Source organism: Macaca nemestrina, chromosome 1, assembly GCF_043159975.1.
Source record: "Macaca nemestrina isolate mMacNem1 chromosome 1, mMacNem.hap1, whole genome shotgun sequence".
Lineage (NCBI taxonomy): Eukaryota > Metazoa > Chordata > Mammalia > Primates > Cercopithecidae > Macaca > Macaca nemestrina.
Window position 1 is genome coordinate 201,269,464 of NC_092125.1, and position 25,560 is coordinate 201,295,023.

Sequence of the window (25,560 nt, forward strand, 5' to 3'; positions counted from 1 at the left end):
GAAGCCTCAAAGGGTGGGGCAGAAAGGGGGGTTAAATATGGACTCAATGTGATAGGCGTAAACTCCTCCGCAGTTTTTTTTTAAACTCCCCAGCCACCCAGCCCGTCCCCAGGCTCCAGGCTGTCCCCAAATGCGCGGGGTGCGGCCGTGAACTCTCCTCCCCGGCCGCGCCCTGCCCCGCCCTTCACGACAGCTGCGGGGGACAGCCCGGAGTGCCCTGAGGGTGGCTGCGGTCCTTCCCCTCCTGGGTGGGGACCAGAGGGCGCTGAGCGGCGGCGGACACCCCCAAACACTCGCGTGAGAGGGGTGCTGGGTCCCTTTGAGCAGCCCGCCCAACCCTGCCCCCACCCTCCCAGGCTGGACAGTGGAGGTGCTCCTTGGGGCTTCAGACCCTTCTCCCTCCCCCTGCAACGGGACCCCACGAAAGGAAGGGTGGGGAGAAGGTTCGGGAAGACCAGGGGGCTGGGAGGTTTGGAAAGGCCACTCCAGGCCCCAGTTCCCACTCCCGCCTCAGGCTGGTCCGGGAGGGGCAGAGTCTCCCCGCCCCCAGGTCCGCGCGGCCGCTCCCTCCTCCCCCGGCAGGAGCCCCGGCCAAGTGGGCGCGCCCGGCCCGGGGCCGGCAGGGATCCGGTGTCGGCTGCAGCTGGCAGTGCGGCGGGCACGGGCGCCGGAGCGAGGGGCCCGCGGGCCCGGCTATTAATAACGCGGCCGCCAGTCCGGGGTCGCGTAGCCATGGCCAGCCGGGAGCCCCGGCGCGGCGGGGACGGCGCCGCCCAGGCCGCGAGGTAGGACCGTGCCGGGCCCGCGTCGCCGCCCCCCTGGGGAGGGAGTGCTGCTGGACGGGTTCCCTTTCCCCCCGACCGCGGGCGTCTTTCGCCTGCCTAGGGGTAGTGGTCCAGCTGGGGTGGGGCACTGGAGCCGCCTCGTGAGGGGACATCGGGGAGTCGGGCCGGCCCGGGGTCCTGGCACCTCCGTTTGTCTGTGGCTTTTTATAATACCCCTCCCCCTCCCGGGGCTGCATGAGAGTTAACCCTTCCAGGCGAGTGGGCATCCACCGCTCAAGTGCCATTTGGCCAATAGCAGCCAAAGACACTTCTCGCTTGCCTTCATTCCTCCCTGCAAATGTCAGCTGGAGACGGAGGCCTCCCCTGCTGAATTGGCTGTGTGGAAGCCACTTGGTGCAAGGCTGGGCATCTGCCAGCAGCTTGAAGTTAAGAGTCTGTCAAGACTTGTTCTCTCCGGTCTGGCCTGGGATAGATGGGGGAAGGGTCCAGGGGCCCTCCCCACTATCCCTGCTGGCAGGGCACCGCTGATTAGTGGGGAAAGGGACCTGTGGCTGAGGGGTTTGGGGTGAGAGGCGAGTATTTCTGTCCCAGGTCATACTGTGGCTCTGAGACTTCCCAGTGTACCAAGAGGTGAGGGTGCAAATACACACCTCCCAACACCCCTTCACTGTCACACAGGGGCAAAAAGCTGAGCGGTCTTACACACACACACTCACCCATACTTCTGTCCACACCTACAGCTACACAGTCAGACACAGGACTCTTGCCTGCACAGTGTCACATGCACTCCCAGCCACATCCCTGAACAGGGTTGGAGAGCTCTGCAGTCCTCTGGGGACAGGGACAGAGTGGCAGAGGCAGGCTGCCCAGGGCCCAAGGAAGCTGGAGGTCAGGGGCCCCAGCTAAGCTGGCTTCCTCTCCTCTGAGCCTCCTGTCATCTGCTTCTTTCCCTCCTCTCTCTGTTTAAAAGAGGCGGCTGCGTGAGGGCAGCACCCAGCAGAGGCCTGGCACCATGGGTGGGGTGGCGGAAGCAATACGACGTGTGCTAGCAGCGCAGCTTGGAGGTCAGGAGGCCTGGGTGCTACTTCCAGCTTTGCCATTCGACCTTGGGCAGATTTCCTCCTTGGAGTTCATCTGGTTTCTGCCTGTCTGCCGTTACAGAGCCCCACCCTAGGATATAGAGCAGAATGAGAACTCTGCTTGTCCTTAGGAAACTCACTATCAGGGAGACAGACACATGCACTTCTGTAACTGGAGCAATAAGTGTGAAGATGTGCTGCATACAGAGTATCCTGAGAACACAGATGGGGTTGTCTGGGAGATACTTTATGGAAGAGATTAAGTTTGAGCAGGGCTTGAAGGATGAGTACAAATTTGTTAGGTAGATAGAAGTATATTGTGGGCTGGGCGCCGTGGTTCACACCTGTAATCCCAGCACTTTGGGAGGCCAAGGTGGGCAGATCACCTGAGATCAGGAGTTCAAGACCAGCCCGGCCAACATAGTGAAACCCCGGTTCTACTAAAAATACAAAAAATTAGCCAGGCGTGGTGGCATGTGCCTGTAATCCCAGCTACTTGGGAAGCTGAGGCAGGAGAATTGCTTGAACCCAGGAGTCAGAGGATATATCGTGACTGCTGTGTGCCAGGCTCTATTATATGTGCTGTAGTTATCTCTTTTGAACCTCACGCCTATCCTAGGAGGGTGGTAAATACCGCAGGCCTTCTCCAGCCTCCACCACTTACAACAGTTGTGGAACCTCGTGTGAGTTATTTACTCTGTGCATTGGCTTCCTCATCTATTAAATGGGGATAATAGATGAGGATTCTTTTTTTCTTTTTTCTTTTGAGATAGTCTTGCTCTTGTTGCTCAGGCTGGAGGGCAATGGCGCAATCTCAGTTCACTGCAACCTCTGCCTCCTGCGTTCAAGCGATCCTCCTGCTTCAGCCTCCCGAGTAGCTGGGATTACAGGCACGTGCCACCATGCCCAGCTAATTTTTTTGTATTTTTAGTAGAGACGGAGTTTCACCATGTTGGCCAGGCTGGTCTCAAACTTCTGACCTCAGGTGATCCACCTGCCTTGGCCTCCCAAAGTCCTGGGATTACAGGCGTGAGCCACCACTCCCAGCCAATAGATGATGAGGATTCTATAAATGAGTGTTCATGTAAAATGCCTAGAATAATCTTGAACACAGTGAAGTCATTCCAAGGTGGGCGGCTCGGCAGGAGAATGATGAAAGGGCCGTCTGCTGGGAAAGCAGGGACTACTGAATATCAGAGTGGGTTTGGCTGACTGAGCAGGTGCATCCTTCCTGGCCCTGGCTCTAGGAGCTCTGCCTTCCCAGGTAGTACAGGGTTGTTCTCTCTTTAGGTGGTTTTGAGAAGCTGCATTTCTCAGCTGGACACTGTGGGCTAAGAGTAGGAGGTGTAAAAAGTTAATGCATGCTCTGGGATGTCAAGCATTGGGTGGGTTGCAGGAATAATGTGAGAGGCGGCTAACAAAGGTATGTTTGGGGCCAGGCGCGGTGGCTCATGCCTGTAATCCCAGCACTTTGGGAGGCTGAGGCGGGCGGATCATGAGGTCAGGAGTTTGAGACCAGCCTGGCCAAGATAGTGAAACCCTGTCTCTACTAAAAATACAAAAAATTAGCCAGGCATGGTGGTGGGCACCTGTAATCCCAGCTACTCGGGAGGCTGAGGCAGAGAATTTCTTGAACCTGGGAGGCGGAGGTTGCAGTGAGCCGAGATTGTGCCACTGCACTCCAGCCTGGGCACCAGAGCGAGACTGTCTCAGAAAAAGAAAAAAAAAAACGGTATGTTTGGGCCACATCTTTAAGGACCTTGAAACCATGCCTAGCAGTTTGGGTATTTACTGGTGAAGTGGAGCAATAGTTAACTCTGTGTTGTAGCAAGTTAGCTGTGGTAGTGTAGAGAATAGATTGGGGTGAGGAGAGGAGGAAGTCCTTTTAGAAGATCAGGACAGAAGTGCCAGTGAGACATGATGACTTGGAGTAGGGCCCTGATAGTGGGATGCAGAAGAGGGGGATGGAGACTGTAGTCTTTCTAAGATAGAAAGGTTACTTTTTGGCCAGGTGTGGTGACTCATGCCTGTAATCCCAGCACTTTGGGAGGCCGAGGCAGGTGGATCATGAGGTCAGGAGATTGAGACTATCCTGGCCAACATGGTGAAACCCTGTCTCTACTAAATATACAAAAATCATCCGGGCGTGGTGGTGTGCACCTATAGTCCCAGCTACTCAGGAGGCTGAGGCAGGAGAATCACTTGAACCCAGGAGGCGGAGGTTGCAGTGAGCTGAGATCACGCCACTGCACTCTAGCCTGGGCGACAGAGTGAGACTCCATCTCAAAAAGAAAAAGAAAAGAAAGGACACTTCTTAGTGAACTGGCTATACAGGGGAGGGAAAGAGCTGTTTGAAGATTTCTTGCCTATGGCCGGATGTGGTGGCTCATGCCTATAATCCCAGCACTTTGGGAGGTCTAGGTGGGAGGATCGCTTAAGCTCAGGAGTTTGAGACCAGCCTGAGCAATATAGTGAGAATTCATCTCTACAAAAAGTTAAAAAATTAGCAGGTGTGGTGCTACATGCCTGTAGTCCTAGCTACCCAGGAGGGAGACAGGAGGATGGCTTGAGCCAGGGAGGTTGAGGCTGCAGTGAGCTATGATCACGCCACTGTACTCAGGCCTGGGCGACAGAAGGAGACTCCATCTAAAAAAACAAACAAACAAACAAACAAACAAACAAAAGCAGAGACAGGAAAGACCAAAGCCATTTGCATTTGTGCGGCAAAGCAGCAAGAGAGCACTCCCCACTGGGAACTGACTGAGCTGGCAGCTGGGTCAAAGAGCTCAGATGTCGGAATGATAGAATCTGACTTCAAGAGCCTTTGACAGGCTAGAAGGGTGGGCCAGTTCTAACAAGATGAACTTTTACAGAAACAAGAAATGTTGCTTTTTTTTTTTTTTTTTTTTTTTTTTTTTTTGAGACGGAGTCTTGCTCTGTCACCCAGGCTGGAGTGCAGTGGCCGGATCTCAGCTCACTGCAAGCTCCGCCTCCCGGGTTTACGCCATTCTCCTGCCTCAGCCTCCCGAGTAGCTGGGACTATAGGCGCCCGCCACCGCGCCCGGCTAGTGTTTTTTTTTTGTATTTTTAGTAGAGACGGGGTTTCACCGTGTTAGCCAGGATGGTCTTGATCTCCTGACCTCGTGATCCGCCCGTCTCGGCCTCCCAAAGTGCTGGGATTACAGGCTTGAGCCACCGCGCCCGGCAAGAAATGTTGCTTACAAGCACTTGGTATGAAAAACTTTTTTTTTTTGAGACATAGTCTCGCTCTTTCGCCTAGGCTGGAGTGCACTGGTGCGATCTTGGCTCACTGCAAGCTCCTCCGCCTCCTGGGTTCATACCATTCTTCTGCCTCAGCCTCCCCAGTAGCTGGGACTACAGGCGACTGCCACCGTGCCCAGCTAATTTTTTTTTTTTTTTTTTTTTTGTATTTTTAGTAGAGACAGGGTTTCATCGTGTTAGCCAAGCTGGTCTCGATTTCCTGACCTTGTGATCCACCTGCCTCAGCCTCCCAAAGTGCTGGGATTACCGGCGTGAGCCACTGTGCCCGACCTGCTTTTTTTTGTTGAGATGGAGTCCTGGCCTGTCGCCCAGGCTGTGGTGTGATCTTGGCTCACTGCAACCTCTAACTCCCATGTTCAAGCCATTCTTATGCCTCAGCCTCCTGAGTAGCTGAGATTACAGGCATGCACCACCATGCCCTGTTAAGTTTTATATTTTTAGTAGAGACAGGGTTTCACCATGTTGGCCAGGCTGGTCTCGAACTCCCGAGCTCAGGTGATCCACCCATCTTGGCCTCCCAAAGTGCTGGGATAACAGGTGTGAGCCACCTTGCCTGGCCCTGGAGCACTGCTTTTGATACCCATCCCAATTTCTAGCTCTTGGGGAACTTAAGAATAAAGGTAAATTAAAAAAAAAAAATCCTCAAGAGAGTGACAGTCTGAAAGGTGTCACTTGTGTCACAAGGATATGACACAAATGAAGAGGGCGCTGGAAACCTGGACATGTTTGGAATAACAAAGATAAGCTGTTTTTTGTTTTTTGGTTTTTTTTTAGACAGGGTCTCTGTTGCCCAGACTGGAGTGCAGAGAAGTGCAATCACGGCTTACCACAGCCTCAACCTCCCAAGCTCAGGTGATTCTCCCACCACAGTCTCCCGAGTATCTGGGACAACAGGTGTGCGCCATCATGCCCAGCTAATTTTTTGTATTTTTTTTGTAGAGATGGGGTTTCGCCATGTTTGTTGCCCACGCTGGCCTCAAACTCCTGGACTCAAGAGGTCTTGGCCTCCCAAAGTGCTGGGATTATAGACATGAGCCACTGCACTTGAACATGGTTATTTTTTATTTTATTTATTTTTTGAGATGGAGTCTTGCTCTGTCGCCCAGGCTGGAGTGCAGTGGTGCGATCTCGGCTCACTGCAAGCTCGGCCTCCCAGGTTCACGCCATTCTCCTGCCTCAGCCTCCGGAGTAGCTGGGACTACAGGCGCCCGCCACTACGCCTGGCTAATTTTTTGTATTTTTTAGTAGAGATGGAGTTTCACTGTGTTAGCCAGGATGGTCTCGATCTCCTGACCTCGTGATCCACCCGCCTCGGCCTCCCAGAGTGCTGGGATTACAGTTGTAAGCCACTGCGCCTGGCCTTTTTTTTTTTTGAGACGGAGTTTTGCTCTTGTTGCTCAGGCTGGAGTGCAATGGTATAATCTGGTCTCACTGCAAACTCCGCCTCCCAGGTTCAAGAGATTCTCCTGCCTCAGCCTCCCGAGTATCTGGGATTACAGACATGCACCACCACGCCCGGCTAATTTTGCATTTTTAGTAGAGATGGGATTTCTCCATGTTGGTCAGGCTGGTCTTGAACTCCCAACCTCAGGTGATCCACCTGCTTTGGCCTCCCAGAGTGCTGAGATTACAGGTGTGAGCCACCGCACCTGGCTGACCATGGTTATCTTTAAGTGTTTAGATAACTTACATAGAAAAGAAGGTTGAAATATCTGATCCTAGAAGGAAGTATCAGGTAAATCCAGCGGCTAAAAGTTATAAGGAAGGGCTGGCTATGGTGGCTCAATGCCTGTAATCCCAACACTTTGGGAGGCTGAAGAAGGCGGATCACTTGAGGTCAGGAGTTTGAGACCAGCCTGGCCAACATGGTAAAACCCCATCTCTACTAAAAATACAAAAATTAGGTGAGTATGGTGGCACATGTCTGTAGTCCCAGCTACTTGGGAGGCGGAGGCTGAAATGGCACCACTGCACTCCAGCCTGGGTGGCGGAGCAAGTCTCCCTCTGAAACAAAAAAAAAAGTTAAAACGAAGTTTTTTTTTTTTTTTTTTTTTTTTTTTTGAGACGGAGTCTTGCTCTGTCGCCCAGGCTGGAGTGCAGTGGCTGGATCTTGGCTCACTGCAAGCTCCGCCTCCCGGTTTTACGCCATTCTCCTGCCTCAGCCTCCCGTGTAGCTGGGACTACAGGCGCCCGCTACCTCGCCCGGCTAGTTTTTTGTATTTTTTAGTAGAGACGGGGTTTCACTGTGTTAGCCAGGATGGTCTTGATCTCCTGACCTCGTGATCCGCCCGTCTCGGCCTCCCAAAGTGCTGGGATTACAGGCTTGAGCCACCGCGCCCGGCCGAAGGTTTTAATCTCAACATTATAATTTTATTAGAACTGGGTTGGGCGCGGTGGCTCACGCCTATAATCCCAGCACTTTAGGAGGCCAAGGCGGGCAGATCACGAGGTCAGGAGTTTGAAACCAGCCTGACTAACATGGTGAAACCCCATCTGCACTAAAAATACAAAAATTAACCGGGCATGGTGGTGTGCACCTGTAATCACAGCTACTCAGGAGGCTGAGGCAGGAGAATCACTTGAACCTGGGAGGCAGAAGTTGCAGTGAGCCAAGATCGCACCACCGCACTCCAGCCTGGAGACAGAGCAAGACTCCGTCCCCCACCAAAAAAAAAAAAAAAAAAATTGGTGTGGTGGTGCTACTTGGGAGGCTGAGGCAAGAGAATCGCATGAACCAGGGGGCAGAGGTTGCAGTGAGCCAAGATTGCACCACTGCCCTCCAGCCTTGGCAACAGAGTGGGACTCCATCTCAAAGAAAAAAAAATTTATTATAATTGTGGAACAAACAGCGGTGCCTCAGGTATCTGAAGTCCTTGGAGCTGCATAAGCAGAGACCATATGGTGATGTCACTGGGAGGCTGGCAGGGGATCTACACAGTGGTTGGGTGTGTGGAGGGGTGGATTGACAGACTGGAGGGAGCAGACGAGTGGCTGCTGACATCTAAGAACCTGGGGTAGTCTAGGCCCGTGGCTGCTGGTTCCAGGATTGCACCATCCTGGGATTGTGGCTGCCCTTTCACTTTCAATCATTTCTTTTGCAGGAAAATAAGAGCAGAAGCCAATTATCCTCTTCCTGAGAACTCTGACTCCCTAAATGAGGCAGAAGCCTTGAATCCAGAAGTTACTCTATCTTCAGAGGGGTACTTAAACCTCGAAGACATTCTCTACCTGGAGGACACAGGGGACCTTGATGAGACACTCTATGTGCAAGAGACTGAGAAGCCAGAGGAGGCCCTGTATATTGAAGAGGCCATGCAGCCAGATGAGGCTCTGCATGGGGAGGAGCCTGGGAATCCAGAGGAGACAGTGAGTGTGGAGGAAACCATGGAGCCAGATTGGATGCAGTTTGTGGAGGGGCCCATGGAGCCAGGAAAGCCCACAAACCCAGAGCAGGTTGTTCATGAGGGAGACACAGTCACAAGGGTGGAGAAATCTAACCCTGAGGAGAGCCTCAGAGCCGAGCCGAGCCCCAGCATGGAGGAGAACCTGAGCATAGAGGACCTGGAATTGCTAGAAGGGCGTTTCCAGCAGTGTGTCCAAGCTGTGGCCCAGCTGGAAGAGGAGAGGGATCAGCTCATCCATGAGCTTGTATTGCTCCGGGAACCAGCCCTGCAGGAGGTACAGCAGGTCCATCAGGACATCCTGGCTGCCTACAAGCTCCATGCCCAAGCAGAGCTGGAGAGAGATGGCCTAAGGGAGGAGATCCGGCTGGTCAAGCAGAAGCTTTTCAAGGTGACGAAGGAATGTGTGGCCTACCAATACCAACTGGAGTGCCGCCAGCAGGACGTGGCTCAGTTTGCCGATTTCCGGGAAGTGCTGACTACGAGGGCAACCCAACTCTCAGAGGAACTGGCCCAGCTCCGGGATGCCTATCAGAAGCAGAAGGAGCAGTTGCGGCAACAACTAGAAGCCCCTCCAAGCCAGAGGGATGGGCACTTTCTCCAGGAAAGCCGGCGACTCTCTGCCCAGTTTGAAAATCTCATGGCAGAGAGCCGCCAGGGCCTGGAGGAGGAGTATGAGCCTCAGCTCCTGCGGCTCCTAGAGAGGAAAGAAGCTGGGACCAAAGCTCTGCAGAAAACCCAGGCTGAGATCCAGGAGATGAAGGAGGCTCTGAGACCCCTGCAAGCAGAGGCCCGGCAGCTCCACCTGCAAAACAGGAACCTGGAGGACCAGATCGCACTTGTGAGGCAAAAACGAGATGAAGAGGTTCAGCAATACAGGGTAGGCCCATTGGACATGAAAGGAACTGACGTCTTTTAACCTGGGGAAAGAGCGGCCAGAGTCCAAGGTCTTTGGGGCTGAAGGATAGTGTCACATGTAGGAGCAAAAATTTTGTTCTTTGGGGCCATGCAATTCTTTTCTCCATTCTTCATTCATTCGGGCCCATGCTAAGGACTAAACGTTATCTGCACTCTGGGTTTTTTGTTTTTTGTTTTTTGTTTTGAGAGTCTCAGTCTTACTCTGTCTCCCAGGCTGGAGTGCAGTGGCGCGATCTCAGCTCACTACAAGTTCTGCCTCCCGGGTTCATGCCATTCTCCTGCCTCAGCCTCCTGAGTTGCTGGGACTACAGGCGCCTGCCACCACGCCCGGCTATTTTTTTGTATTTTTAGTAGAGACAGGGTTTCACCGTGTTAGCCAGATGGTCTTGATCTCCTGATCTCGTGATCCACCCGCCTCAGCCTCCCAAAGTGCTGGGATTACAGGCGTGAGCCACTGTGCCCGGCCGGCACTCTGTGTTTTTTTGTGACAGGGTCTTGCTGTCACTTAGGCTGATGCAGTGGCATGATCACAGCTCACTGCAGCTTCGACCTCTCAGGTTCAAGCGATCCTCCCACCTCACCCTCTTGAGTAGCTGGGACTTCAGTCGTGCACCACCATGCCCAGCTAATTTTTTCTTTTTTGAGACAGGTGCAGTCTTGGGGGCTCACTGCAGCCTCAACCTCCTGGGCTCAAGCGATCCTCCTGCCTTAGCGCCCCCAAGCAGCTGGGACTACAAGTGTGTGCCACCACACCTGGCTAATTTTTTGTAGAGACAGGGTTTCACCATGTGCCCCAGGCTGGGTTTGAACTCCTGAGCTCAAGCTATCCGCCTGCCTTGGCCTCCCAAAGAGCTAGGATTATAGGTGTGAGCCACTGCGGCCAGCCAATTTTTGTATTTTTTGTAGACAGGGTTTTGCTATGTTGCCCAGGCTGGTCTTGAAATTATGGGCTCAAGTACTTTTAATGGCAAAAGCTGCAATTAATTTTGCACCAACCTTAATAGAATCCTCTAATCTTCATTTTCCTTTTATGTGCATTTGTCCCCATCTCTCTTGCATTCAAGTTATTTCTGATTAAGTGTGAGCCAGTTCTAATCCCTTTTTAGAACAGAGTGGGATATAAATACTAAGTGAATAAACAATTACGTAGTCCCTCCTAGACTGTGGACTTTCAGAAGGTAGGGAATACATTTTGCTTGTCGTTCTATTACTCTGTGCTACTCAAGGCTCAGAGCACATGTGCTGCGGGGCACTAATGAGAAGACTGTAGTGTGGTGCTCTAAGCAGTGTTTTAATCTTTTGGAACACTGATTCCTTTGGATAAACTTAAAAATCTATGTCCTCCCACAGATTTTGATATGCCCTTAAAGGAACAAGTTTCCCTGTTGAAATGGCTGCATTCACTTCACTGAAGATTTTGTCAAGCTTTCTGTAGTTTGTATTATGAAAACAGTCTGGCCGGGAGCACACGCCTGTAATCCCAGCACTTTGGTTGGGAGGCTGAGGTGGGTGGATCACAAGGTCAGTAGTTTGAGACAAGCATAGCCAATATGGTGAAACCCCATCTCTACTAAAAATACAAAAATTAGGGGGGCATGGTGGCACGTGCCAGCTACTTGGGAGGCTGAGGCAGGAGAATCGCTTGAATCCAGGAGACGGAGGTTGCAATGAGTTGAGATTGCGCCACTGCATTCCAGCCTGGGTAACAAAGTGAGACTCTGTCTCAAAAAAAAAAAAAAAAAAAGAAAGAAAAGAAAAATGAAAACACTGTGGTTTTTGGGGTCATAATACTGCTGAATGTTTTTTTTTTTTATTCATTTATTTATTTTTGAGATGGAGGCTTGCTCTTTCACCTAGGCTGGAGTGCACTGGAGCAATCTCAGCTCACTGCAAACTCCGCCTTCTGGGTTCAAGTAATTCTCTTGTTTCAGCCTCCTGAGTTGCTGGGACTACAGGTACCTGCCACTGCGCCCTGCTAATTTTTTGTATGTTAGTAGAGATGGGGTTTCACCATGTTACCCAGGGTGGTCTCAAACTCCTGAGCTTAGACAGTCCACCCGCCTTGGCCTCCCAATTATTTTTACAGAGTCTTACTCTGTCACACAGGCTAGAGTGCAGTGGCACGATCTCAGATCACTGCAACCTCTGCCTCCTGGGTTCAAGCAATCTTCCTGCCTCAGCCTCCCAAGTCGCTGGGATTACAGGCCTGTGCCACCATGCCCGGCTAATTTGTGTATTTTAGTAGAGATGGGGTTTCACCATGTTGGTCAAGCTGGTCTCGAACTCCTGACCTCCAGTGATCCACTGGCCTTAGCCTCCCAAAGTGTTGGGATTACAGGGGTAAGCCACTGTGCCCGGCCGTAATACTGTTTTTAAACTCTTCATACTCCCCTGACCCCATTTTTAAAAAATTGTTCACAATCTAGTGAAAAGTCATTTATTTAGCATCAATACTATCCTTAATAGCCAGTACTCAGACAGAGTATTAATGTATTAATGAGATACAACATTAATAATTGTATCTCAGGGTAGAAAGTAACAGGCGATTTATGAGAGGTGCAGGTAAAATGGCTGTGGGATAGATGATGATGATGATGATTATTATTATTATTGTTTTCTGAGACGGTGTCTTGCACTCTCGCCCAGGCTGGAGTGCAGTGGCGCGATCTCGGCTCACTGCAACCTCCACCTCCTGGGTTCACACCATTCTCCTGCCTCAGCCTCCCGAATAGATGAGATTGCAGGTGCCTGACACCACGCCCGGCTAATTTCTTTTATTTTTAGCACCGTGTTAGCCAGGATGGTCTCAATCTCCTGACCTTGTGATCCGCCCATCTCGGCCTCCCAAAGTGCTGGGATTACAGGCGTGAGCCACCGCACCCAGCCGGGATAGATTATTTTTAGCCACTGGCTAAATCAGAGAACTCTTCATTAAAAAAGAGGTGAAATTTGAGCTAGGTATGAAAGTATAGGGACAATCTAGACCAGTGCTGCCCAACAGAAATATAATGCAAGTCACATAAATAATCATAAACTTTCTAATAGCCACATTAAAATACGCAAAGATTCAGCTGAGCTAAACCCGAGGGGAGCAGGGGAGAAAATACATAGGTAAAAAAAAATTATAATGTATTTTATCAACATATCTGAAATATAATTAGTAACTTGGCTGCAGGTAAAAAACTTGTGTTTTGGACTTTATTCAGTAGACTGCTGCATCATTAAAGGGATTTAATCAGGGAAGTAACATGATTGCCTTACTACTTTTTTTTTTTCTTTTTTTTCTTTTTTTTTTTTTTTTTGAGACGGAGTCTCGCTCTGTCGCCCAGGCTGGAGTGCAGTGGCGCGATCTCGGCTCACTGCAAGCTCCGCCTCCCGGGTTCACGCCATTCTCCTGCCTCAGCCTCCCGAGTAGCTGGGACTACAGGCGCCCACAACCGCGCCCGGCTAATTTTTTGTATTTTTAGTAGAGACGGGGTTTCACCGTGGTCTCGATCTCCTGACCTTGTGATCCGCCCGCCTTGGCCTCCCAAAGTGCTGGGATTACAGGCCTGAGCCACCGCGCCCGGCCTACTTTTTTTTTTCTTTTCTGAGATGGAGTCTGCCTCTGTCACCCATACTGGAGTGCAGTGGCACGATCTCGGCTTGCTGCAACCTCTGCTTCCCAGGTTCAAGCGATTCTCTTGCCTCAGCCTCCCAAGTAGCTGGGATTACAGGCGCCTGCCACTATACCTGGCTAATTTTTTTTTTTTTTAAGTCAGAGTCTTGCTCTATCGCCTAGGCTGGAGTGCAATAATGCGATCTCGGCTCACTGCAACCTCCACCTTCTGGGTTTAAGCAATTCTCCTGCCTCAGTCTCCCGAGTAGCTGGGACTACAGGTGCACACTGCCACGCCCGGCTAATTTTGTGTTTTTTTTTTTTTTTTTGAAAAGGAGTCTTGCTCTGTCACCCAGGCTGGAGTGCAGTGGTGTGATCTGGGCTCACTGCAACCCCTGCCTCCTGGGTTCAAGCGATTTTCCTGCCTCAGCCTCCTGAGTAGCTGGGACTACAGGTGCATAACACCATAGCTGGCTAATTTTTTGTATTTTTAGTAGAGACGGGGTTTCACCATGTTAGCCAGGATGGTCTCAATCTCCTGACCTCATGATCCACCCACCTCGGCTTCCCAAAGTACTAGGATTATAGGTGTGAGCCACTGAGCCCGGCCAATTTTTTGTATTTTAGTAGAGACGGGGTTTCACCGTGTTGCCCAGGCTGGTCTTGAACTCCTGAGCTCAGGTAGTCTGCCCGCCTCAGCCTCCCAAAGTGCTGGGATTACAGGCATGAGTTACCGGGCCTGGTCCTAATTTTTATATTTTTGGTAGAGATGAGGTTTTACCACGTTAGCCAGCTGGTCTCAAACTCCTGACCTCAGGTGATCATCCTGGCTCAGCCTCCCAAAGTGCTGGGATTATAGGCTTGAGCCACTGCCTGCCTCTCTACTTTTTTTTTTTGGAGATGGAGTCTTGCTCTGTCACCCAGGCTAGAGTGCAGTGGCATGATCTTGGCTCACCGAAATCTCCGCCTCCCGGGTCAAGCGATTCTTCTGCCTCAGCCTTCTAACTGGGATTACAGGTGCCCGCCATCATGTCCCGCTAATTTTTGTATTTTTAGTAGAGATGGGGTTTCACCATCTTGGCCAGGTTGGTCTCCAACTCCTGACCTCGTGATCCATCCGCCTCGGCCTCCCAATGTGCTGGGATTACAAGAAGTACTGGTGCAGGATGTAAAGTGGGCTAGAGATACAGAGCAATGGAGAATAATTAGAAAGCTACTCTAAGGAAGAGGTTAAGATGGTTTCAGATTTGATGATTTGTGCATCTTTCCAAGGATCGTTTTCCAAAGATAATCTTATGACACAAAGTTTTTAAAAAAATATTCAGAAGTCTGTCTGTCTATCTAATCTCTATCAAATGAATCTTTCTTTCTATTGATAGGAAGTCTTGGTCTTCCTGCCTCAGCCTCCCAAGTTGCTGAGATTACAGGTGTGAGCCACCTTGTCTGGCCTGAAACACTCTTGGTAGTATAATAGCTTCTCTTGTTGCTATACCATCATTAAAGTAGGAATCAAGGTCTGAAGGACCTAATTTTTCTTTCTGAAATGGCTTCCTAAACTGTTTGCTAAATTTCTATTTCATCAACTTACTTTTTGTTTGGTTTTCGAGACGGAGTCTCGCTCTGTTGCTAGGCTGGAGTGCAGTAGCATGATCTTGGCTCACTGCAACCTCTGCCTCCTGGGTTCAAGCGATTCTCCTGCCTCAGCCTCCCGAGTAGTTGGGACTGCAGGCTCACGCCACCACACCCAGCTAATTTTTGTATTTTCAGTAGAGATGGGTTTCACCATGTTGGCCAGGATGGTTTCGATCTCCTGACCTCGTGATCCACCCGCCTCGGCCTCCCAAAGTGCTGGGATTACAGGCATGAGCCACTGCGCCCAGACCATCAGCTTACTTAAGGGTGTCCCTTTAATCTTTAGGCTGTACTCCACTCTTAACGATGGCAAAGTTTGCCTCTGTCATCACCTTAATCATCAATTCATTCAAGTTTCTAAGTGCCTAACTACTCTGGACCAGGCAGTGAGCTAAGTGCTGGCAATACCAATTAGAAATAGTATGTGGCCGGGCGCAGTGGATCACGAGGTCAGGAGTTCAAGACCAGCCTGGCCAAGATGGTGAAATCCCATCTCTGCTAGAACTACAAAAAAAAAATTAGCCACGTGTGGTGGTAGGCGCCTGTAATGCCAGCTACTCGGGAGGCTGAGGCAGAATAGCTTGAACCTGGGTGGCAGAGGTTGCAGTGAGCTGAGATTGTGCCACTGCACTCCAGCCTGGGTGACAGTCACTCACCTCATAAAAAAAAAAAAAAAAAAGAAAAAAAAAGAAAGCTGGGCGCGGTGGCTCACGTGCCTGTAATCTCAGCACTTTGGGAGGCCAAGGCGGGCGGATCACAAGGTCAAGAGATGGAGACCATCCTGGCCAACATGGTGAAACCCCGTCTCTACTAAAAAATACAAAAATTAGCTGGGTGTGGTGGCAGGTGCCTGTATTCCCAGCTTCTTGGGAGGATGAGGCAGGAGAATCGCATGAACCTGGGAGGCAGAGGTTGTAGTGACCTGAGATTGTGCCACTGTGCTCCAGCTGGGCAAGAGCAAGACTCCGTCTCAGAAAAGAAAAAAAAGAAATTGTCTGTGTGTGTGTGTTGGGGGGTGGGGGTAACGCTCCTGCCCTCAAAGAGTTTGTACTCCAGAGGCCAGGCTTGGTGGCCCATGCCTGTTATCCCAGCACTTTGGGAGGCAGAGGAGAGTGGATCATGAGGTCAGGAGATCGAGACCACCTGGCTAACTCGGTGAAACCCTGTCTAGCTAAAAATACAAAAAAAATTAGCCGGCCGGGCGCGGTGGCTCAAGCCTGTAATCCCAGCACTTTGGGAGGCCGAGACGGGCGGATCACGAGGTCAGGAGTTCGAGACCATCCTGGCTAACACGGTGAAACCCCGTCTCTACTAAAAAATACAAAAAACTAGCCGGGCGAGGTGGTGGGCGCCTGTAGTCCCGGCTACTCGGGAGGCTGAGGCAGGAGAATGGCGTAAAAACCCGGGAGGCAGAGCTTGCAGTGAGCTGAGATCCGGCCACTGCACTCCACCCTGGGTGACACAGCGAGACTCCGTCTCAAAAAAAAAAAAAAAAAAAAAAAAAAAAAAAAATTAGCCAAGAGTGGTGGTGCATGCCTGTAATTCCAGCTACTCAGGGACTGAGGCAGGAGAATCGCTTGAACCCACGAGGTGGAGGTTGAGATCATGCCACTGCATTCCAGCCTGGGCCAGAGACTCTGTCTAAAAAAAAAAAAAAAAAAAAAAAAAAAAAAAGAAGAAGGCCGGGCGCGGTGGCTCAAGCCTGTAATCCCAGCACTTTGGGAGGCCGAGACGGGCGGCTCACAAGGTCAGGAGATCGAGACCATCCTGGCTAACACGGTGAAACCCCGTCTCTACTGAAAAATACAAAAAAAAACCTAGCCGGGCGAGGTGGCAGGCGCCTGTAGTCCCAGCTACTCGGGAGGCTGAGGCAGGAGAATGGCGTGAACCCGGGAGGCGGAGCTTGCAGTGAGCCGAGATCCGGTCACTGCACTCCAGCCTGGGCCACAGCGCAAGACTCCGTCTCAAAAAAAAAAAAAAAAAAAAAAAAAAAAGAAGTTTGTACTCCAGAATGAGGCGTAACAGATAAAATGAATGTATTTCATAAAATCTAAGCAATGTGGTTTTTTTTTTGAGACGGAGTCTCGCTCTGTCACCCGGGCTGGAGTGCGGGGGCCTGATCTCAGCTCACTGCAACCTCCCGCTCCCAGGTTCAAGTGATTCTCCTGCCTCAGCCTCCCTAATAGCTGGGATTACAGGCACCCGCCACCATGCCTAGCTTATTTTTTGTGTTTTTAGTAGAGACTGGGTTTCACCATGTTGGCCAGGCTGGTCTCGAACTCCTGACCTCAGGTGATCCGCCTGCCTTGGCCTCCCAAAATGCTGGGATTACAGGAACGAGCTACCATGCCTGGCCAGTTTTATGTATTCTTTAGACCAGTGGTTTCCAAAACTAAAGTTTTCTCTAAAGCTATGGACCTTCTCCCCCAGAGAATTGTACGTAGAATGCCAATATATACACCAGGTAAAAGTGAGTTATTCTCTAACTGGAAAGTACCAAGGGCCCTCCAATTTGGCCATCTTTTGGGGTTGCACAGAAAAGTCTGAGAACCACTAAAAAGCCTATTACCTTGAGTATGAGCTCTAAGCCAACAGCAAATCCTAGCTCTATCACTAAGTTGGAAACTTTGGACAAATTACTTAAGCTCTGTGGCTCAGCACCCTCACATGAAACATGAGATTAATAATACTCCCATATCCATAGGATTGCAAGGAATGAACTAGTAAGCCACTTTCCCACAATTCCATGACTATACATTGACTAGACCTCTTCTCCCCCTTTAACTCTTACTCATCCTTTAAACCCGTTTCCCTTCTTCCTGGTTTCCCGACAGGTAACCCTCCTGTTTTCACAGCACCTGTTACTTCATACTATTGCTGTAGCAGTTTCACTTCTGAGTTGGGGAATGTATCCTTTCTGTCTTTGGCCTATGTAGAAAATTAAAATTGGGAATGCTGTCAATGCAAGTGCTGGGGCAACTGTAGACAGACATGTACTGGCCCTTGAGAAGTTAGTATGTAGGTTAGAAGGTGGCAAAAAACAAGGGACTGTTTGTCTAGGTGAAAGAAGTGGCAGGAACACAGGCAGAGATCTGAGTTGGTCAGGGTAGAGTAGTGCTATCCCTGCAAGCCACAAATGTCATTTTAAATGTTCTGGTAGCTCTATTAAAAAAAAGAAACAGGTGAAATTAACTTCAATGCATTTTATTTAACCCAACACATATTTCAACATGTAATCAGTATCAAATATTGACGTATTTTACATTCTTTTTGTGTGCTGTCTTAGAAATCTGCTGTGTAGTTTACACTTACATCACATCTCAATTGAGACTAGTCATATTTCAAATGAGTCATATGTGACTAGTGGCTTCAGTACTAGTAGTCCAGGGCTAGAGGAAAATGTTCATATGGAAGAGTAACAGAGGTTCAAGTTGGAGGTAGGGGTCAAACTAGAGGGGGTCTGAATGCCACTAAATAAAGTGGAAAGCCTTTGAAGGACTGTGAGTTGACTGGAAAGTTAATCTAGTGGTTAACACAGGATTAAGAGAGACCATCCTTAATGCCACTGTAGCGATCCTTTCTTCATTTCATTGAGGCTGCTGCACTCTGTCACAGCTTATCACTGGTGGTGCGGACTGCTTTTCCAAGCATGCACTTTTGTGCCTTGACAACAGGTCTGGTATGTAGTGAGGACTGAGAAATCAGGACAGCAGTATGCAGATGCTTCCCTCTTTAGACGACACACTCTTAGGCATGGCTGGGCACTAAAAAAGGTCCTTGGGCCGGGTGCGGTGGCTCAAGCCTGTAATCCCAGCACTTTGGGAGGCCGAGACGGGCGGATCACGAGGTCAGGAGATCAAGACCATCCTGGCTAACACGGTGAAACCCCGTCTCTACTAAAAAAAAAATACAAAAAACTAGCCGGGCGAGGTGGTGGGCGCCTGTAGTCCCAGCTACCCGGGAGGCTGAGGCAGGAGAATGGCGTAAACCCAGCAGGCGGAGCTTGCAGTGAGCTGAGATCCGGCCACTGCACTCCAGCCTGGGCAACAGAGAGAGACTCTGTCTAAAAAAAAAAAAAAAAAAAAAAAAAAAAGGTCTTTGGACAATGTTGGTGAAAGCTGAGATACAGCCAGAGTATCAAACACTGCAGGCTGATGTGCCACAGGTATGATGTCAAGTATGACTCAGAGGACAAATTTTCTAGATCCTTTTCATAATAGCATTTACCCCAACTGGACTCCTTAGTATTCTTTAAAATGAGGTAAAGTTACTCTCCCTTTAAAAGATACCAACTTCACCCATTCCTCTCTTCCCGACTCCCTCCCGCCTCCTTAAGGATCCATGCCAGCTAGCAGGTCAACCAGAGACTGACTTGCTGACATCTTCCTTACCTTATTCCTCAGGTATATATCCTAGGCAGGGACAATTTACAGAATGCATCCCAACCTGGTTTTGTAAGAATAAGAAAATTATCTGAGGGCTCCCAAGGGTCTCCTGTGCATAGCATCTTCATCTTCCAACTTAGAACAACAAAAGAAATTCAGTCTTTTTGTGTAATGAAAAAAGGATGAGCTGGACACAGTGGCTCACACCTGTGATCCCAGCACTTTGGGAGACCAAGGTGGGGGGATTACTTGAGCCCAGGAACAAGACCAGCCTGGGCAACATAGTGAGACCCTGTCTCTATAAAAAAAAAAAAAATAAGAAGAAAAAAGGATGCAGGAAATTAGCAACTAGGATAGCCAACACCCTCACTAAAGCATCAATTTCCACATGATGTTAAGGTAAGTACCAAGTAGAAGTATCTCTGACTTTAAGGAGCTTTGGACACAAAAACTTTTCCTTAAACAAGCCATTTATTTTCTAAACATGGACTTCCACTAGTTGTGTAACTCTCCTAGAATTCTAGCCAATATTTAATAATTGTTGCCATACTTTTAGTATATATATATATATATATTTTTTTGAGACGGAGTCTCGCTCTGTCGCCCAGGCTTGGAGTGCAGTGGCCGGATCTCAGCTCACTGCAAGCTCCGCCTCCCGGGTTCACGCCATTCTCCTGCCTCAGCCTCCCGAGTAGCTGGGACTACAGGCGCCCGCCACCTCGCCCGGCTAGTTTTTTGTATTTTTTTAGTAGAGACGGGGTTTCACCATGTTAGCCAGGATAGTCTCGATCTCCTGACCTCGTGATCCGCCCGTCTCTGCCTCCCAAAGTGCTGGGATTACAGGCTTGAGCCACCGCGCCCGGCCAAGTAGTATATTATTAAAAACTACCAGTTATCTTAAACTTGCACATGGAGGGAGAAGCATATGAAACTCAGTTCACTAACTAGACCAAAATCCTCCTCAATGACACTAAGGTTGTAATACTAAAAAGTCCCCATCACCCTCCCAGGAGTCTATTAAGCTGTGGTTAACAGACAAGATTCCTTTTAGGTCACCATTTTCACTTTTTTTCCAAGACCAACCTCTCTGAACCTCTGTTTCGTAACCTATCATATAAATGCTGCTCAATACTGCTACGAAGATTAAACAATGAACAAAAAAGTGTTTTATTTAGAGTGGACAATGTCAGGTTTTTATTGTTTGGCTCATTAGAAATGTTCTTGGCCATCTCATGCAGGAACAGCTGGAGGAAATGGAAGAACGCCAAAGGCAGTTAAGAAGTGGGGTGCAAGTCCAGCAACAGAAGAACAAAGAGATGGAACAGCTAAGGCTCAGTCTTGCTGAAGAGCTCTCTACTTATAAGTCAGTTTCCGCTGCTACACAAATCTCATCTAACACTGGCTGAGGGGATGGTGGAAGGGCTTAGGGAAAATTTTAATTTGGAGTCAAAAACAAGGATTTGGGAAATGATTTTCAAATTGTGCTTATCCACAAACACATGGAAAATGGCTCTCTTCTTTTAAAGGGCTATGCTACCCAAGAGCCTGGAACAGGCTGATGCTCCCACTTCTCAGGCAGGTGGAATGGAAACACAGTCTCAAGGTGATCTTTGTGGAGAGAAGAGTGGTGTTTGCATTGTTACTGCTTTCCTAACAGTACTAATTAATGTCTTAAAAACAACAGGCTGGGCGGGGTGGCTCATGCCTGTAATCCTAGGACTTTGGGAGGCCGAGGTGGGCAGATCATGAGGTCAGGAGTTCAAGACCAGCCTGGCCAAAATGGTGAAACCCCATCTCTACTAAAATACAAAACTTAGCTGGGCATAGTGGGCATAATCCCAGCTACTCAGGAGGCCAAGGCAGGAGAATTGTTTGAACCGGGAGGCAGAGGTTGCAGTGAGTCAAGATCACAATACTGTACTCCAGCCTGGACAACAGACTGAGATTCTGTCTCAAAAAACAAAACAAAACAAACCCCCCCCCCCCCAAAAAAAAAAACAACAAAAAAACCCTTAAGTGTGTGCCTAATGACAAGGGGATAGCAAAAACCTCCAAAATGCCTGGGTCAGGCATTCAGAGTTCATTTGGAATGTTTCAGTTTCTAGTAGGACTCAAAATATGCCCTGATTATCACCACGAATTCTGTGGCATCTAGGCTTTGGGCATCTTGTTTCCTCACCCTACCCTACCCACCTGCTATTCTCAGTTTTCCTTACAATAGCAGGGAAGGCAGTTGTGCTATCAAAAATAATAAACATATCTATCCATTAATTTCCTTATTTAATATTCAAAGGCTGTGGTTTTGGGTAGAAGCAGAGATGTTCATATTACAGACTTACCTTTTTTTTCCTTTTTTTTGAGACGGAGTCTTGCTCTATTGCCAGGCTGGATTCAGTGGTGTGACCTCTGCCTCCCGAGTTCAAGTGATTCCCCTACCTCAGCCTCCCAAGTAGCTGGGATTACAGGCACGCACCACCACGCCTGGCTAATTTTTTGTATTTTAGTAGAGACGGGGTTTCACCATGTTGGCCAAGATGGTCTCGATCTCCTGACCTCGTGATGCACTCGCCTCGGCCTCCTAAAGTGCTAGATTATAGGTGTAAGCCACCGTGCCTGGCCCACACAGACTTACTTTTAGACACTGACAAAACTGAAGGCATCTTTCTGACCAATCACCTATTCAGGATCCCTCCCCAAATGTTTTACTAGTATATTCTCCTAAAAGTTCTAGAGTCCCTTAAAGAAACTAAGGATAAAAGTCCGTGTCAAGTTGTATATTATACAGATGCCTATATATTTTATTTATTTCCTAAACTTTTTTTTTTTTTTTTTTTTTTTGAGACAGAGTCTCGCTCCACCCAAGCTGGATAGAGTGTAGTGGCTTGGTCTTGGTCTCGGTTCACTATAACCTCCGCCTCCTGAGTAGCTGGGACTAGAGGTGTGTGCCACCACGGCCGGCTAATTTTTGTATTTTTAGTAGAGACGGGGTTTCACCATCTTGGCCAGGCTGGTCTTGAACTCCTGACCCCGTGATCCACCTGCCTCAGCCTCTCAAAAAAAGTGCTGGGATGACAGGCATGAACCACTGTGCCTGGCCCACAAGTAACTATTGTTGCTTTTTCTAATTTTCTAGGATATTATTATTTTTTAAAATTTCTTTTTAGTAGAGATGGGGGGTCTTGCTATGTTGCCCAGGCTGGAGTAGTGGCACGATCTTGGCTCACTGCAACTCTGTCTCTTGGGTTCAAGCAATACTCCTGCCTCAGCCTGCTAAGCAGCTGGGATTACAGGCATGAGCCACCACACCCAGTCTTGAGGATTTTCTTAAACTGTGTTTGAATCCACATGACTGATAATATGCCTAATGTTTGTGAAATTATAACCTTGCAATTGAAGTCAATGATCTGCTAGCTATCTTTGTGTGGATCAGATTAAAAGTACAATCTGGAAAAGACAATGACTAATCCAAAGAAATGAAACTAAAGAATTTCAGGCATTGTAATTATACCTGTGGAAGTTAACGTACCAGAGAAAAACGTTTAAGTATCCCTCCCATCACCACCACATAGGTTACCATTCACTCTATTTCACAAACAGGAGGCATCCAAATATTTGCTAGGGGAAAGTCATCCCTGATCATCCATAAATCACACTGTAACAACCTCTCCTCAACAAAGCCTGCAGTAACTAAACCTCAGAAGTTCATTGTTACAAACTTTTTCTTTTTCTTTCAACCTTACAGGGGCTGTTTAGAAATATATGGCCAAATCTGTAACCCAGAAACAGCAAAAAACTTCTTAGCAAAGGATCACTAAGTACCCTCTGGACGTTCTCTTCCGAACAGACAAGAGTGCCAGGAACCTGGCAAGCATTTCATCCTGTGGAAGTTGCAAATACTGGCTGACCTGCTTAAAAAGATTGTAGAGTTTGCTGGAGGCAGAACACCAGTCAACTCTTTGCTGGATTCTATTTCATCTGCTGTTGATACTGATCTTAACACACCACGGAAAGGAAAAATGAGCCTCCTATCTTCCAGCAGCAACCCTCACACATGCACTGAGTAAAGGATGAACGTATGGACGCATCTTGGAGTATTTTAAAGAATGTATCTTGCTTTGTATTGACCCAAACCAAAAACATTTTTGAGGGGCACATGTGGGGTCTAAAAAATAGCCAATTTCCATTACATGGATTTACAATTTCCATTCTTTTGTGCCATGAGTGTTAGAATTTAAATGAATACTTTTACAAAATTTACTTTTTGCTAAAGGATATGCTGACCCATATTGTCTACTCTTAAAATTGTGTCAAGTTAATTTTCATTATACTCTAAAACAACTAGACTTGAAGAAAAGAAACCAATCGAGATTTGAATCTAATGGTTAACGCTAATCAGATTTTCCCAAGGATCTTACCTCATCAAAGTGGTTTTGGGTCAGAATGATCTACTCAGTTAAAAAACAACAACAAAAAACTAAGTGGAAAAAAACAGGCATTTTATCTGGTCATTGCATCTGGTGATAAGAGGCTTTCAAAGCTTATTATTTCTAACCTCTAAGTAAAGGCCCCAGTGAAAAACATACTGGGGAGACAAAACCTCTTTCTGAGAAAAGGTTCAAGCACCTTTTCCAAATTTAAATTTTGCCTTAAATTCTCTCTACCACACTGCCTTTGACACTCTTGAAAGTCCATGTAGTTCTCTAGAGATCGACTTCAAAGAAACGTTACCTTATCAAAGACTAATCTGTGCCACCTCTGATTCAGTGTTTTATGTCTTTCACTTTCCCTGTCAAGGAGTAAAGCTCTTTTCTACAGCTCTGGGACTATTATATTTAATTCTGCTCTTGATAGTCAAAGACCACGGAAAACAACTGTCATCTGAAGGACTCTTCTAGAAGCCAGAGACTGGTGTTTGATGGATGTTTTATACTAAATAAAACCCATCAGCATGGGGTTATGTAGAAAAGCAATTTATTCCATTTTAAGCACTTACACAGTTAGTCATGGAGAGTAACAGGCCTGCTGGTGAAACAGGTCACCCAAAATGGAGATGGCATCAAACTAGTGGTCAAGGACTAACTCCTAAAAAAAAGTAACTCTTATCAAGGATTAATTTAATTTTTAAAACAAATACAAGTTATTGATTCACTCTTCTCAACTTGACAGTCTGCATGTGGTGTAACTGTCAGGTAAAAACATACATCTTTACAACTTGGTGGTCCCAAGTTAAAAAAAAAACAACAACAAAAAACACACCATTTCACAGACAGGAAAGAAACAACATGAAAACAGCTGAAGAAATACACTAACGAGCAAAAATATATGAATATATGGGGAAAGAGGAACATGTAGTTTTGACTTAACTGAGGAAACCAAGAGGAAACTGGTCTACATATGAAAATGTGCATCCTGGAAAGTCAGGTGTCAAGATTTTCGAGTAGGAATCTATATGACTTGAATCTCCCCTATTTCCTGAATAAAAGTGACATCTTTCAGTATTTATACTTCATGGCTCAGACACCTACCTCATTTGGCTCTATTCCTTACTCACTCTAGCTTTTACTTAAATGAGTCTGAAAAACTTGGGGATATATAGCATAAGAAGAAAAATAATCACACATAATATTCCCCCTTCTGTAGCTACTTTAGACCTGGGTTACTAGAAAATTCCTGAAGAAAATTTCAACGTTAAGTTTGTGGCTTTGCTGAATCAAGCCCCCCCATTAATATTTAGAAAACACCCACTGTTTGGGCTAATAGCATTATTGGTGGTACCTATTATATAGAGGGATAGCTGAACAAAGTCTGTCTCAAAACCAGTGTTAAATCACTCTCAGGGTTGAGAAGAAAAAAGGGGAGTCTAAAATCACAAGAAGTAAAGACATATCTAGGACCCTTGTCCTTCTGGATCCACGCTTCCTTCAGGGTCTTCATCATTATAAATGTTCTCTGCCTGCCCAAAAACAAGAAAAAGAATTTAGTAAACATGAAGACTTCTTCTAAAACTCAAGGTTTCAACAACAGATTAAGCCAGGAAACCAGACAGTAAATACTTTATAGGTTTTGGGCCACACAGTCTGTGTTATAACTATTCAACTCTGTTGGATGAAAGCATCCGGAGACAACCTATAATGGGTAATGAAGTATTAATTAGCATGACCATGTTCCAGTAAAAACAGGCAGGTGGTCCACAGGCCCCTGATTAGGACATTCCCACAAAACTAAAGTGTGGATACTATTTGTCTTGATAGCCAACATTCTTGAGTTCTTTAACCAGGCATTATTATTTTTCTTTCCTTTTGAGATGGAGTCTTGCTCTGTCTCCCAGGCTGGAGTGCAGTGGCACCATCTCGGCTCCCTGCAACCTCCGCCTCCCAGGTTCAAGCAATTCTCTTGCCTCAGTTTCCCAAGTAGCTTGGATTACAGGCGCATGCCACTATGCCTGGCTAATTTTTTTATTTTTAGTAGAGATGGGGTTTC

General features: G+C 48.0%; 2 protein-coding genes across 7 annotated transcripts in view; one reads left to right on the plus strand and one right to left on the minus strand.

Annotated features, from left to right (window-relative positions):
• The first annotated feature begins 225 nt into the window (after positions 1-225).
• LOC105494648 (syncoilin, intermediate filament protein) lies at positions 226-24,427 on the plus strand. Of its 5 annotated transcripts, XM_011763267.3 has the most exons (5): positions 622-785; positions 8,248-9,427; positions 20,319-20,443; positions 20,607-20,683; positions 22,823-24,427. In XM_011763267.3, the coding sequence occupies exons 1-5, from the start codon at positions 733-735 to the stop codon at positions 22,831-22,833; spliced, it is 1,446 nt and encodes a 481-aa protein (XP_011761569.2). In that variant the 5' UTR covers positions 622-732; the 3' UTR covers positions 22,834-24,427. The 5 variants fall into 5 exon arrangements, with proteins under 5 accessions (XP_070952813.1, XP_011761569.2, XP_011761570.2 ...); XM_071096712.1 differs by lacking the exon at positions 622-785 and adding an exon at positions 226-297 and having other exon boundaries at positions 20,607-24,427; XM_011763268.3 differs by lacking the exon at positions 20,607-20,683.
• The window catches only part of LOC105494649 (RB binding protein 4, chromatin remodeling factor), a 35,886-nt gene continuing 28,209 nt past the window's right edge, over positions 17,884-25,560 (minus strand). For both annotated transcript variants that reach the window (XM_011763271.2, XM_071096743.1), the window contains exon 12: positions 17,884-25,033. In XM_011763271.2, the coding sequence (XP_011761573.1) occupies positions 24,968-25,033 (66 nt within the window). In that variant the 3' untranslated portion in view covers positions 17,884-24,967. The remainder of the gene's footprint in view (positions 25,034-25,560) is intronic.

Bases quoted from the DNA above. Each gene is read 5' to 3' on its own strand.
- LOC105494648 (XM_071096705.1), top strand. From the start codon at position 733: ATGGCCAGCCGGGAGCCCCGGCGCGGCGGGGACGGCGCCGCCCAGGCC. The intron at 786-8,247 runs GTAGGACCGTGC...TTTCTTTTGCAG, and splicing joins GGCGCCGCCCAGGCCGCGAG to GAAAATAAGAGCAGAAGCCA. The intron at 9,428-20,318 runs GTAGGCCCATTG...CATCTCATGCAG, and splicing joins AAGAGGTTCAGCAATACAGG to GAACAGCTGGAGGAAATGGA.